General features: G+C 68.4%; 1 protein-coding gene across 3 annotated transcripts; it reads left to right on the forward strand.

Moving 5' to 3' along the window:
• The first annotated feature begins 711 nt into the window (after positions 1–711).
• Positions 712–11,945, forward strand: CNOT3 (CCR4-NOT transcription complex subunit 3). Of its 3 annotated transcripts, none has more exons than XM_036443161.2 (15): positions 712–971; positions 4,412–4,489; positions 4,576–4,643; positions 4,895–4,969; positions 5,106–5,195; positions 5,282–5,410; positions 5,499–5,594; positions 7,171–7,393; positions 7,485–7,618; positions 7,930–7,986; positions 8,954–9,320; positions 9,393–9,513; positions 10,157–10,355; positions 11,534–11,633; positions 11,715–11,945. In XM_036443161.2, exons 2-15 carry the CDS (start codon positions 4,465–4,467, stop codon positions 11,915–11,917), a joined length of 1,887 nt encoding a protein of 628 aa, XP_036299054.1. In that variant the 5' UTR covers positions 712–971; positions 4,412–4,464; the 3' UTR covers positions 11,918–11,945. The 3 variants fall into 3 exon arrangements, with proteins under 3 accessions (XP_036299054.1, XP_036299055.1, XP_036299057.1); XM_036443162.2 differs by having other exon boundaries at positions 4,415–4,489; XM_036443164.2 differs by having other exon boundaries at positions 713–971; positions 4,415–4,489; positions 7,174–7,393.
• The last annotated feature ends 1,287 nt before the right edge of the window (positions 11,946–13,232 follow it).

Here is a 13,232-nt window from a genome sequence, read left to right on the forward strand (position 1 = left end):
CTGGGTCTGCCTGCTACGCCCCGTTTCACACGCTGGAAGAGCGGGTACCGCCCCCTCACTACTCTATTGGACGACCTGGTATGAGTGATAACAGTCCGGGCCAATGAGGGGAAAGGGGTGGGCCTCGCTCAGCTCCTCCCCCGTGGCCCAGGAGATATTTTGATTGGCAGATGACTTCAGCTTTGAAGGCACCTGTCTGTATCCCATTAGGTCCTCAGTCCTTAACTCCCACTCCGCATGCCTTCCTCTACTTTCCCTACCCATTTCCAGGACCGGCCAATGGCTTCAGGATGGACTATTCCTTCCCAACCAATTAAAAATGGTCCTAAACTTGACGGACGACTTCCCTCCCCTGATCAGCCTGGCTCCGCCCCCCTGCCAATTGGTTTAGGAAAGGGGGGCGGGTGTGTCCAATCAGCACGACACCAGCCTCTTGATTGACGCGCTGGCCCTCGCGCTAGCGTGTTGTGCCTTGAGGCGGGAGGAGGAGGAGGGACGGGGAACAAAACCTGAGCCAATCCTAGTAGCCTGCGCGGGAGGCCAATCAAACGCCGCGCCTTGGAGCCATTGTCCAATCGGCGAGAGGGGGGCCGAACGCATCCCTGCCAGGGACCAATAGGACGCGACCGAGCGGCAGGAGCGACGTGCAGCAGGCGCAATGGTCGGGCTATATTCAGGGCTTAGGGGGCGGGTCGGCGCCAGAGACGAGAAGAGAGGAGGGGAGGCCTCCGCCGCCGCCATCTTGGACCGGGCCCGTCAGCTTCCGCGGAGCCATCGGCAGACGCCGCGGCCTCCCTTGAGCCCCGACCCCGTCGTCAGAACAACCCCGGGCCCACTTCCCCCCACCCCACTTCCGCTCCGCGCCGTTATCGCGATAGCGCCCGGGCCCGGGGCGCGAGGAAAAAGGCGGCGGGCGCTCGCCTCCCTCGCCTATCGCGATACGCTCCTCAGCGGCGGCGCCAGCTCCTGTGGTGAGAGCGTCAGGCTCGACTGGGCCGGACCCCTTCCCCTTCTCCTCCCCGGCGCCGTCGACCGCCTTCCCCGCCGCCCCCGCCCCTGCAACACCGCCTCCTGTCTCGACATGGCCGCCCCCGCGCGGCGCCCGTGGGGTCCCCGCCGTCCGGGCCGAGCGCGCCTCCCCCCCTCCGCCCGCGACCCGGGCCGCGCGTGGCGTCCGCGTCTGCCTCGCGGGGTGCGGGGAGCGAGCCCGGGCGCCGTGCCGCCCCTCGGCGTCCGCGCGGCCGCGGGCGCGGGGTCCCCGGTGCCGGAACCCCTTCCGGGCAGGGCGCCCCTTCACGTGGGTGAGGGGCTGCGAGCCCCCCCACATGCCCCGGGCAGGGACGGCCGCCGGGTGCCCGCCACACGCGCCCGGCTCCTCGGAGACGGGGTGGGGTGAGCCCCCTGCACGCAGGACCCCGCTCCATCCCGGGCTCCGCAGCCCGAGGCCCCGCCAGTTTGCATTTAGGGCTCCGGTCCCGGCGGAAGCCCCGAGTGCGCCCGGGGAGCCGGTCTGTCCCGGGGTTGGTCCGGGCCGGTGGCTCCAGGTGCGGATCCTCCTGCTGTCACTCGCACTCTGGCTCCCTTTGGTCTCGGGGACCAGCTGGTCCCGCCTGGGTGGCACCCAAGCTCCCGCTTGCTCTGCGTTGCTCACCGCCTCCCGGTGTGCAGGATGCGCGGGGCAGGGGGCCCCCTGAGCCTGGCGCCTGCCCCTCGGGTCAGGGCCCGTCACCCCGCCTCCGCCCTGCAGGCCCAGGTGTGTGTGTGTTCGCCTTGGACCTTCCTCCCCGGCCCTCAGCTCGTCTGCTGCCCCTTCCGGGGTCAGGCTTCCAGCCCCGTTCGCATCAGTCCTTCCATTGGGGTGCATCTTTCCAGGAGGCAGGGGTTCCCCCCAACCCCCCATCCTGTGGACGTGTGAGCTTCCCAGCACCAAAGAGCCCTCTCCCCCACCCCGCCCACCCTGCTGGCACCTCCGGGAATATGCTTTCTCCCCAGGGCAGGGGGCCCTGTGGGTACTGCCTATCCGCCTGCCTGGGTGTTGGCCCCTCTGTCTGTCCCTCCTGGGTGCTGGGGGCCGTCCAGGGCTAGTGCCTCCTGGCTCAGGAGGCAGGAGCCTGGGGCGGAGGGAGACACCTGTCTGTTGTCACTCTCCCTGGGACGGAAGCGTCCTAAGGTGGGGCCTCGGGACCCAGCACACCCACCGGGCAGAGGCTCAGGTCCTGCCAGGCCGCGGTAGCGCCTCCCAGGCTAAGGGTTGCCTCCCAGCATCACTTCCCGGTGGCCCGGGCCTCCTCGTCCTGGGGACCCGGGGCGGCTTGGTGTCCGTCCCAGGATTCAGCCCTGCTCTCCCTGGGCCTGTGTGTGACAGCTCACCCCCACCCCGGGGCGGTCTGGGGCCTTTCATCTCGCTCCTGGGTCTGCAGAGCTGCGCGCTCACCTCAGCGCTGGCTCCCTAACCGCGGACGTGCCTTAAAGGACTCCTTTCGGTTAAGTCTCCTCGGCCGTTAGACCCCTCGCTGGCTGTCGGGAGCAGACCTGCTGCCTGGGAGGTCCCCAGAGCTGTGGGGTGCTCCTTGGAGACTGGAGCTCCCCTTCTCTCCGTCCTTTGCTGGGGGACCCCGGAGTGGAAGTGGGGTGCTAGGGGCGCAGGTCTCCCGGGCCTGCGGTGCCGGCCCTCGTCTGCAGGAGCTGCCTCCCGGGTCACGGGGGTCCCGTCCGGGTCCAGCCGTGTCCCTTGGAGGTTCTGTCCGAAACCACCGCGCCGGGCCCGGGTTCCCTGGCGCCTGCTCCCAGCTCCTCCAGGACTTCAGCTCTCCCGCCAGGCATTCCCCCGCAGTCAGGGGAGGTGGGGAAGGAGCGGGAGATGCGCCTTGTTTAGGGGCGTCAGCGGTGTCTGCCTGGGCTCCTGGGGAGAGGCAGGGGCACGCACTCCTGTGTGGCATCCTGTCCTCATCCATCCCGGGCCCCTGGTTGAGGTCTGGGCCCCGCGTGCTTCTTGGGTTGAGTCCCCCGGTGCCGCGGCTCCTGGGTCCTCCGGCTGCTCCCCTTCCCGGAGCTGGGCTTTCCGGGCTGGGCCTGGCCCCCTGGGCCGGGCTGGTTCTCTTGCTTGGCCTCTCGGTGCCACACCCACTGCCCATGCAGAGCAGCCTGTGGGGGGCCAGCGCCGCCTCCCCCAGGTTAGGGACCTGCCACCTTTATGGGCCCCGCCTGCTCCAAAGCCTGCCCTGTTTCCCCTCCTCTGGCCACGGGGACGTTCGGATGTAACTGAACTGCGGAGTGAAAGTTGCTGCCACTTTGCAAGTGTTGAATGTAGCCAGGACTGTGCTGAGCCGCTCCCCTGTGGTTGGGGCTCAGTCCTGGGCTCCCCCATCTCAGAGCGGGGAGCTGGGGCACAGCCTGGCGTCCGGCGTCCTCCTGTGCAGCCCTCGCTGCCAGCGCCCCCGCTCTCCCTGGCCTCGCTGTGGGTCCTCGGGCGTAGCTTCCTCCCCAGACAGAGCTCCAGGCGACCCCTCCCCCCGGGCCTCAGTCCCCCCGGGGTGCCTGCAGTTCAAGGTGAAGGTGCCCCCAGTCCCGGGTGCTTGCGCTGGCGGTGTGTGTGTCCGAGTCTACGTTTCCGATGCTCTGATACGTAACTCCTCCCTGCTTGCAGATAGCTCCTCCCGAGGTCCCCTTTCACCCTCTCCTCTCTGTCTCCTGCAGAGCTCCCCCTATCCTCCACCCCCCGCCTCTGGGGCCGCTGTCTGCCCAGATCACCCGCCCGCCCTTCCTGGGGCCGCCCCGTGGGTTGGACATGTTGTCCCCTTTGGTTTCAGGGTTCGCTCTGGGATAGACATTTCCGTGCTCTGAGGCTCTTCTGCTCGGACCCAGCCCTGCCAGTGTGTGTGTGGGGGGAGGGGGGGTTAGTGCTGCATGGTGACAGCGTGTCTGGCCCCCCCACCCCCTCCGTCCCTTACAGCTCACTCTGCCAGGCCCTTCTCCGGAGCGCGCCTGTTCTGTGCCCCCCGACGTGGCCTGGGCAGCCCTCGGGTGTTGGGGTCCCCAACCCCTGGGTGGGAAGGGAGGCCTCGGGTCTCACCTTCATCCCTAGCGGTCAGCTGGGTGCTGGGTGGCTTTTTTCTGCCCCGAACAAGACTTTGGAGTGTCGTCTGGGGCAGGGTGCCCCACGCTCTAGGAATTTTCCATTTCCTGGGTCAGATGCACATAGAAAGTATATGTTTCCTCCTTTCGACCAAGCCCAGGCCCGTGCTGGGCAGGTGAGGCGGCGTAGGGAACTGGCCGGTCCGTGTCCGCGGGCAGTAGGCGCACCCTCCCTCTCCCGCCCCCCGTCCCCCCACCCCCCCACCCCTCTTCCCAGCCTCTTTCCCGTCGGGCTTGCACCAGCCTGAGAGTAACTGCGTGTTCCTTCCCCCTCCAGCAGCGTCGGTCTCCGGGGGAGTATGAAGAGAGCGCGCCTATAGGGCAGGGAAGATGGCGGACAAGCGCAAACTCCAAGGTACGCGGCGGCCGCTGCCCTCGGAGCTCCCCTGTGGGCGCCGGCTGCCCGGCAGGTGCTCACCGCCCGCCTCTGCCCTCCCGCAGGTGAGATTGATCGCTGCCTCAAGAAGGTGTCCGAGGGCGTCGAGCAGTTTGAAGATATCTGGCAGAAGGTACAGGGGCTGGGCCTGCGAACCTGCGGCTCCAGCGGGCAGAGCCAGGGGGAGGGGGTGCTGAGGGCCTGAGGGAAGCAGCTCTGAGGTGGATTGGGGGGTGACCCCAGTGTCCCTGGCACAGAGAGATGCGTGGGCACTAGGGCAGCCAATACTGGGGGGGTCGGAGGTCCCAGGTCTCCGGCACAGACTGGGGCGGGCACTAGGGCAGCGAGTCCCGCACTGACAGCGTGCCCTCTCTCCGCCCCCAGCTCCACAATGCAGCCAACGCGAACCAGAAAGAAAAGTATGAGGCTGACCTAAAGAAGGAGATTAAGAAGCTTCAAGTGAGGGGCTGGGGGGCCGGACCCTGTGTCCTGAGGGGGGCAGGGTGGGAGCGTGGACTCTGGGTCCCAGGAAGAGGAGGGCTGGGCCTCGGGGCCCGGGCGCTGAGCAGCCTGACTGTCGGGCTTCTCCCCTCAGCGGCTGAGGGACCAGATCAAGACATGGGTAGCGTCCAACGAGATCAAGGACAAGAGGCAGCTCATAGACAACCGCAAGCTCATCGAGACGGTAGGAGGCGGAACTGCGTCTGAGGGTGGAGGGCCCCTGTCCCGGGAAGACACTGGAGGGGACAGGTTGCCACTGCGTCTCCACAGCAAATGGAGCGGTTCAAAGTCGTGGAGCGAGAGACCAAGACCAAAGCCTACAGCAAGGAGGGCCTGGGCCTGGCGCAGAAGGTGGACCCCGCCCAGAAGGAGAAGGAGGAGGTTGGCCAGTGGCTCACGGTGCGTTGGGCAGAGCCGAGGAGGCCCTCGGGCCCCCCCCCCCCCGGCCCCCTGGGGCTGCTGGCTGACCCCGCCTTTCCTCCCCCAGAACACCATCGACACCCTGAACATGCAGGTGGACCAGTTTGAGAGCGAAGTGGAGTCCCTGTCGGTGCAGACGCGCAAGAAGAAGGGCGACAAGGATGTGAGTGGGGCCGGCACCTTAGGGTGGGCCGGGCGCTCGGGCGGGGCCAGGGCCTAGCTGACTGAGGCTGGCGCAGGGAGGAGGTGAGGCAGGCTCAGTCCCTTCTGGGTGAACGGGCATCGAGGAGGGGGAGTTGGGGGACAGTGTGTGAGAGGCCTGATGGGCCTGGGGTCCAGCCGCTGCAGCCGGGTCCTCGGGAGAGGACAGCACAGGCAGGGCGGCACGAGGGACGGTGCATGCGGCCGAGGAGCAGTGAGGTGTGCAGCGGCCAGAGGCTCCGCCTCCGGTTCCAGAGCCCGGCGTGCAGGTGTGAGGTCGCAGGGAACAGCTGGTCCCCGGGAGCTGGTGCGGGGATGGCCTGCGAGAGGGAGGGGCTGGGCATGTGTGTGAGCCCAGGGCTCTGGGAACCGGGCGGGGTGCAGAGCCACGTGCTGAATAACGTTCGGATCAGCTAGGGACTGTGTGCATGATGGTGGCGCAGGAGGTCATAACGCTGTAAGCAAAAAACTTGTTTGTGACGTTGGAAGGACAGGCTGAACCCAACTACGATGTTGAACTTGACGTTGAAGTTCCCGCCTGAGCGGTGGTTGAAGTGGAGGCGGAGGCTCAGCGTGCCGATCCCTGCCCTGGGCGAGGCGTGGGCTCGGGAGGAGGGCGCCCGGGAGCCCTCGCCACACACACGCACACTCGTGTGCACACACTCACTTCCCGTGGCTCCTGGTCCTCTCGCTCCTAGCAGTACTGCTCCCCTCCAGCTCTGTCCCCATCTCCCCGCCCCCGGCCAAGCCCCTCTTTGTTTCTCATCTCTACCGTTATCTTCCTGGGTCTCCTGATTTCTGTTTCCCCTTTCTCTCCCCTTCCCTTCTTTCCCTGTCTTCCTCCTCCTCTCCCCTCCCTCTCACCAACATTCCATCCCCCAGCCCCCCTCCCAATGAGCACGCTCACACGGGCACCTGCACACTCGGGCCTCGGCGCTGTGTTCTCGCTGTGCCTTTTCTGTTGGGGCTGTTGAGACACAAACACTTAGGTGGTGTTACCGTCGCTGCACTGCTCAGCGCAGTGACGTGCGGACAGGCTGCAGCCGGGGCGGAGTGAGCCAGGCCTCCCAGGTCCGCTCAGTCCTGACGACGCATCCTCAGGACATGTCCCTGCTCAGTGACGCGTGGTCCTGCGATAGGCCCATGCGGAGAGGGGTTAGACTTGGGGTTAAGGTGCCAAATCCCAAAGGGAATGGGGGCCTTGCGAGGAGCAGGCACCTGCAGTGCCTGGGAGCCAGGCTTCAGTTCCGGGCTCCTTAGTGGGCATAGCTGGGGCGGGGCATGGTGTGACAGGCTGTGATTGCAAACCGAGAGCTCCCTCCATTGGCACTGGGAGCCGGACAGGAGGTGGGGCCCAGCAGAGGCGGGTCCAGGCCTCAGGAGGCCCACGGGACCGGCTGTGGGAGGCGTGCGGGGACGTCGGGGCAGCTGTGGGCTCCCGAGGGCCGGGGCGGGGCCGCTGGGACTGAGGACGGGTTCTGTGGGGCAGGAGGGCCGGGCGGCGCCCGCAGCCCCTGAGCTGGCCCTGGGCTCACCAGCAGAAGCAGGACCGGATCGAGGGCCTGAAGCGGCACATCGAGAAGCACCGCTACCACGTGCGCATGCTGGAGACCATCCTGCGCATGCTGGACAACGACTCCATCCTGGTGGACGCCATCCGCAAGATCAAGGACGACGTGGAGTACTACGTCGACTCCTCCCAGGACCCCGACTTCGAGGAGAACGAGTTCCTCTACGACGACCTGGACCTCGAGGACATTCGTGAGGCCCCGGGGGGCCTGCGTGCGGGGCGGGGCGGGCCGGGGCGGCAGGAGGCCCAGCAGCTCAGCTCCCCCTCCCTCCCCTCCCACAGCACAGGCGCTGGTCGCCACCTCCCCCCCCAGCCACAGCCACATGGAGGACGAGATCTTCAACCAGTCCAGCAGCACGCCCACCTCCACCACCTCCAGCTCGCCCATCCCGCCCAGCCCGGCCAACTGCACCACGGTGAGGCCCGGCCCCCACCCGCACGGGGCGGGTCTCAGGGAGGGGCATCGAGGAAGCGAGGACCCCGCATCCAGGGTCTGATGAGATGACAGGCCACACGGGGTCCTGGGTGTGGGGGGGAGGCTGGCTGGGGGGAAAGGGGAGGATGGGAGGGTGCTGGCTCCAGGAGACAAGGACCTGGGGAGCCGGGCTTCAGTTCCCAGTGGGAATCCCCAGTGAGATTAGGTCACGGGGACTTGAGTGCTGGGCCGGAGGGGGGTCAATTCCGGGGGTCAGAGCTGACACACATTCTGCCTGCCGCCCTCCCTCAGGAAAACTCGGAAGATGACAAGAAGAGGGGGCGCTCCACAGACAGTGAAGTCAGCCAGGTGGGTCTGACGGGCAGGACGCTTGCTCCTTCTCTGGCTCCAAAGTTGCAGGGAGCCCGAGGATGCCGCAGAGCGGCTCTGGGACAGGCCGCCTGAGAGCCGGGGCAGCAGCCGGGGCTGCGGTCAGAGGCTGCTCGGAGGGCATGTCCGCCCTGGGCGGGAGGGAGACCTGAGCTTGTCCAGTGGGTAAAGGCGCCATTCCTGGGCCAGGCATGGGGGTAACGGGCGAGTTGTCAGTGAAGGCCAAGGCGCCGGGCGGGAGCCGGCCAGGTGTGCGGGGGCCGGGCTGAGGGCCCCGAGGGACGCGCGCACCCTCGAAATGGGCCCGACCAGCCTGAGACCCACCTTTTCTTTGGAGGCTCTGGGTCTTGGCTGCACTGTGCCGGGTTTGAGGGTTTCCGGGGGGAAGCACTTAGGGTTTCTGCCGCCCCTGGTGGCCCTGCGAAGCTTGGGAGGCGCTGTCCTGGTGGGAGCGGGGCTGCCCAGGCCCAGGCCTCCGTGGGCTCCGGGAAGCTGTCCCGGGCCCTGGGCAGGCAGTGGGGGAGGCTGAGGTGCAGGAAGGAGCACGTGTCCCGCTGGGTGTGGTGACACAGGGGCCGGGGCCTCTGCCAGCCGCATGGCCTCGGGAGCATGGGCACGCCAGCAGCCGCTTTCCGGGGGTGCTCCCACGTGATGCTGGAACCACCGGCCGGGCAGCTCTGTCCTCTGGGCTCTGGGCTGGTCCCACTGGGCCCGGGTCACGGACAGCGGTTTCTCCTGTGTGTCCGCCCCGTCGGGGACGTTGTGGGGATGTGTGCAGGCCGGGCGGGGACCGTGGGTGCGGCTGGGACGGCCTCAGTGTTGGAAGCACAGGTGCTGTGGAAGCCGTTCCGGTCCCTTGAGGCCGCCCCGTCCCCGGAAGGGGTGCGGGAGGCTCGGCACCCCTGCTGGCCCGCGGGCCCTGACCCTCTCCTCTCTCCCCCCGCAGTCTCCAGCCAAAAACGGCTCCAAGCCGGTCCACAGCAGCCAGCACCCTCAGTCCCCCGCCGTGCCGCCCAGCTACCCGCCCGGCCCCCCGCCCGCCGCCTCGGCTCTGAGCACCGCCCCCGGCAACAACGGGGCCCCCGCCCCGGCAGCACCTCCCAGTGCGCTGGGCCCCAAGGCCAGCCCGGCCCCGAGCCACAGCGCGGGCACCCCCGCCCCCTACGCCCAGGCCGTGGCCCCCCCGGCCCCCAGCGGGCCCAGCGCCGCCCAGCCCCGGCCCCCCAGCGCCCAGCCCGGCGGGGGCGGCGGGGGCGGCAGCAGCAGTAACAGCAGCAGCAGCGGCGGTGCCGGCAAGCAGAACGGGGCCACCAGTAAGCGGGGCTGCTGGGGGACGGGGTCCGGGGTCGCCGCTGGAGGCCCCTCTCATCCCCTCCCTCCCGCAGGCTACAGCTCCGTCGTGGCGGACAGCCCGGCCGAGGTGGCGCTGGGCAGCAGCGGGGGCAGCAGCGCCGGCAGCCAGGCTCTGGCCCCCTCTGGCCCCCACAACCCCCCTTCCAGCACCTCGTGAGTGTCGGCGCCGTCAGGGTTGGGGACGCACATGCAGGCCCGGGTGCCCCTCTGTTGCCCATGGTGCGGACACAGGCCTTGCCCTGGCCCGTTGGGACTCCCCCGTGAGCTGTGTCCCACCTCTTCCATCCGGGACACTGGGCACGGCCCCCACCCCCCACCGCCCGGCACTCCGGCTCCCTCTTTCCCGGAGGAGCTCCGCTGTGCCTGCCCACGGCCACCTCACTCCCTGGAGGGCTCTGTCTGCTTCCAGAGGGGAAGACCCCAAAGTTTTCCTTCCCATCCCAGCCACCTCCCCCAGGTCCCCGAAGCCCAGGGCACGCCCCCCGAGAGCTTCCCCTCCTGGTTGGGACCTTGGGAAGCCTGCTCTCCGGCTCTGCCCTCCCCTCCCCTCGGGGGGCTCCCAGGGGGTGTCTGCCTGAGGCACCACGTCTGTGGCTGGAGCGCCTGCTTCCACGTCCTGCTCCAGGGACCGTCCGGGGCTGCCCCGTTTCCGGCAGCCTTTCCCTCAGCCCTTCCCTCCGTCCGTCCCTCAGCCCACCCCCGCGGTCCCTCTGCTGGCCTCCGTTTTGCCTCCGTCACCCTCCTGCCCGTCCCCCCATGGGGACACTCCGCTGAGCCCCGCCTGGCCCCTCTGCAGGAAAGAATCCAGTGCAGCTGCCCCCGCCGGCGCTGGGGGCGTGGCCCCAGGCTCAGGGAACAACGCCGGGGGACCCAGCCTCCTGGTGCCACTGCCCGTGAACCCTCCCAGCTCCCCGACGCCCAGCTTCAGCGATGCCAAGGCAGCCGGCGCCCTGCTCAACGGACCCCCGCAGTTCAGCGCCACCCCGGAGATCAAGGTGGGGGCAGAGCCTGTGTCCTGCCCCTGCCAGACCTTCGCTGCACCCCCTCTCCCCCCCAGGCTCCACTGCCACCCAGCTCCGCTCCTCACACTGTCACTGCTTTCCCTCTGGCCTTTCCCTTCCGTCCGGGTTTCCCCCACTGCCTGCTACCCGGCCTGGCCCTGGCGCCTGGCAGTTGGTGCTCACTGGCCTGCTGTCTGCTCTCCAGGTGCCCACCGCCCTCTCCTCAGTCTGTCTCCCTTTCTCCTCTGACTTCCTTCGCACTCACTGTCCGCTCTCGGCCTCCTGCTCCTGGAGGAAGTCACTGAGTGAGGAAAGGCCTGTCCACAGCAGCACCCTCAGTCCCCACTCGCCCCGCCCCTGGGCGCCCCCTGGGCGTCAGTGCTGAGGGAATGCAGCCCGTGCCGCTGTCCGGGCGGACAGGGCCCGCCGGGTGGGGAGCGCACTGGCGCTGTGGGCTGACCTGTGAGGCGGCCCTGCAAGGCCTCTCGGGGGCCGAGTCTAAGCGGGGACCCAGACGGGGAGGTGGGGTCACAGTGACGGAGGAAGAGAAGTGGTGTCTGCTGCATTCTAGGCGGGCTCCTGCCGAGCGCTCGCTGGAAGGCTGGGTGGGGTTCAGCAGGGAGAGGAGGAAAGGAGTGTTTGCTCTGCAGGAGGGGTGCAGGCCGGCTGCCTGACGAGGTGGGTGTCACCAGAGGGCAGGACACTGCGGGTTAGACCCGGTCCCGCAGGCAGCGATGCCCGCTGTCCGGGCCCAGCCCGCGTCGCCCTGTTCCTCCCTCCACCCGCCCGGGCAGTCACCACGGGACGCTGCCTGGAGGGCTGGGAGCCGGGCCGGAGCCAGCACGCCCGCCCCGAGCGTCAGTGTCCCTGTTCCTGGAGCAGCGTCCTCAGCTGGGGGCTCCCTCAGGGAGGCACAGGCAGTGGGGGAGCCCTGGAGAGGTCCCGGGGCCGGGAGAGCAGGACGGAGCGGTGCCGTGAGGGTCTGCTGTGTCCTGCAGTGTCTGGAGCATCGGCGCAGGTCCAGCTCTGCTGTGGGTGCTCCCTGGCCGGTCCCCCGTTGGGGCGCAGCGAACCCTGTCTCAGGCCAAAGGCTCTGGCTGTGCCGGCCTCCGAGTCCCCAAGTCCCCGCACCAGCCCCCCGCCCAGGGCCTGAGGCACCGGTCTCTCCCCAGGCCCCCGAGCCCCTGAGCTCCCTGAAGTCCATGGCAGAACGGGCAGCTCTCGGCTCCGCCATCGAGGACCCCGTGCCCACGCTGCACCTGACGGAGCGAGGTGAGGTCCCTGCCCCGGGGCTGAGGGCCCAGCCAGGGAGGGCGCCCGGCCTCACCCACCGCCTGGCCCGCCTCCCCACAGACATCATCCTGAGCAGCACGGCCGCGCCCCCCGCCTCGGCCCAGCCGCCCCTGCAGCTGTCGGAGGTGAACATCCCGCTGTCCCTGGGCGTGTGCCCCCTGGGGCCCGTGCCCCTCACCAAGGAGCAGCTCTACCAGCAGGCCATGGAGGAGGCCGCCTGGCACCACATGCCCCACCCCTCCGACTCGGAGCGCATCAGGTGAGGGGCTGCCGGGAGGGGACCTGGTCCCCAGCCCTGAGGCGAGGCGGAGCCCCGGGCACCGACGTGGGCTGCACAGGAGGTGGGCCGAGGGGGTCAGGGTGGTGAGCTGACAGCTCCATCCATCCAGGAGCGGTGTGTGGGTGTGTGTGGGGAGGGGGGGGGGATAGGTGACGGTGTGTGTGTGTGGGGGGATAGGTGACGGTGTGTGTGGGGGGGATAGGTGACGGTGTGTGTGGGGGGATAGGTGACGGTGTGTGTGTGGGGGGGGGGATAGGTGACGGTGTGTGTGTGGGGGGGGGATAGGTGACGGTGTGTGGGGGGGATAGGTGACGTGTGTGTGGGGGGGATGGGTGACGGTGTGTGTGTGGGGGGGGGATAGGTGACGGTGTGTGTGTGGTGGATAGGTGACGGTGTGTGTGTGGGGGATAGGTGACGGTGTGTGTGTGTGGGGGGGATAGGTGACGGTGTGTGTGTGTGGGGGGATAGGTGAAGGTGTGTGGGGGGGGATAGGTGACGGTGTGTGTGTGTGTGTGGGGGATAGGTGACGGTGTGTGTGGGGGGGGGGTAGGTGACGGTGTGTGTGTGTGGGGGGGGGTAGGTGACGGTGTGTGTGTGGGGGGGGATAGGTGACGGTGTGTGTGTGGGGGATAGGTGACGGTGTGTGTGTGGGGGATAGGTGACGGTGTGTGTGGGGGGGATAGGTGACGGTGTGTGTGTGGGGGATAGGTGACGGTGTGTGTGTGTGTGTGTGTGGGGGATAGGTGACGGTGTGTGTGGGGGGGATAGGTGACGGTGTGTGTGTGTGGGGGATAGGTGACGGTGTGTGTGTGTGGGGGGGATAGGTGACGGTGTGTGTGGGGGGGATAGGTGACGGTGTGTGTGTGGGGGGGGGATAGGTGACGGTGTGTGGGGGGGGGGATAGGTGACGGTGTGTGTGGGGGGGATAGGTGACGGTGTGTGTGTGTGTGGGGGGGATAGGTGACGGTTGTGTTGTGGGGGGGGATAGGTGACGGTGTGTGTGTGGGGGATAGGTGACGGTGTGTGTGGGGGGGGGGATAGGTGACGGTGTGTGTGTGGGGGATAGGTGACGGTGTGTGTGTGTGGGGGGGATAGGTGACGGTGTGTGTGGGGGGGGGGGATAGGTGACGGTGTGTGTGTGTGGGGGGGGTAGGTGACGGTGTGTGTGTGTGGGGGGGGGGATAGGTGACGGTGTGGGTGTGGGGGATAGGTGACGGTGTGTGTGTGGGGGATAGGTGACGGTGTGTGTGGGGGATAGGTGACGGTGTGTGTGGGGGGAGATAGGTGACGGTGTGTGT

This window comes from Pipistrellus kuhlii, unplaced genomic scaffold (genome assembly GCF_014108245.1).
Source record: "Pipistrellus kuhlii isolate mPipKuh1 unplaced genomic scaffold, mPipKuh1.p scaffold_m20_p_184, whole genome shotgun sequence".
Classification (NCBI taxonomy): domain Eukaryota; kingdom Metazoa; phylum Chordata; class Mammalia; order Chiroptera; family Vespertilionidae; genus Pipistrellus; species Pipistrellus kuhlii.

Coding starts and splice junctions, on each gene's coding strand:
- CNOT3 (XM_036443161.2), top strand. CDS start 4,465: ATGGCGGACAAGCGCAAACTCCAAG. Junction 4,644..4,894: donor TTGAAGATATCTGGCAGAAG/GTACAGGGGCTG, acceptor CTCCGCCCCCAG/CTCCACAATGCAGCCAACGC. Junction 9,514..10,156: donor AACCCCCCTTCCAGCACCTC/GTGAGTGTCGGC, acceptor GCCCCTCTGCAG/GAAAGAATCCAGTGCAGCTG.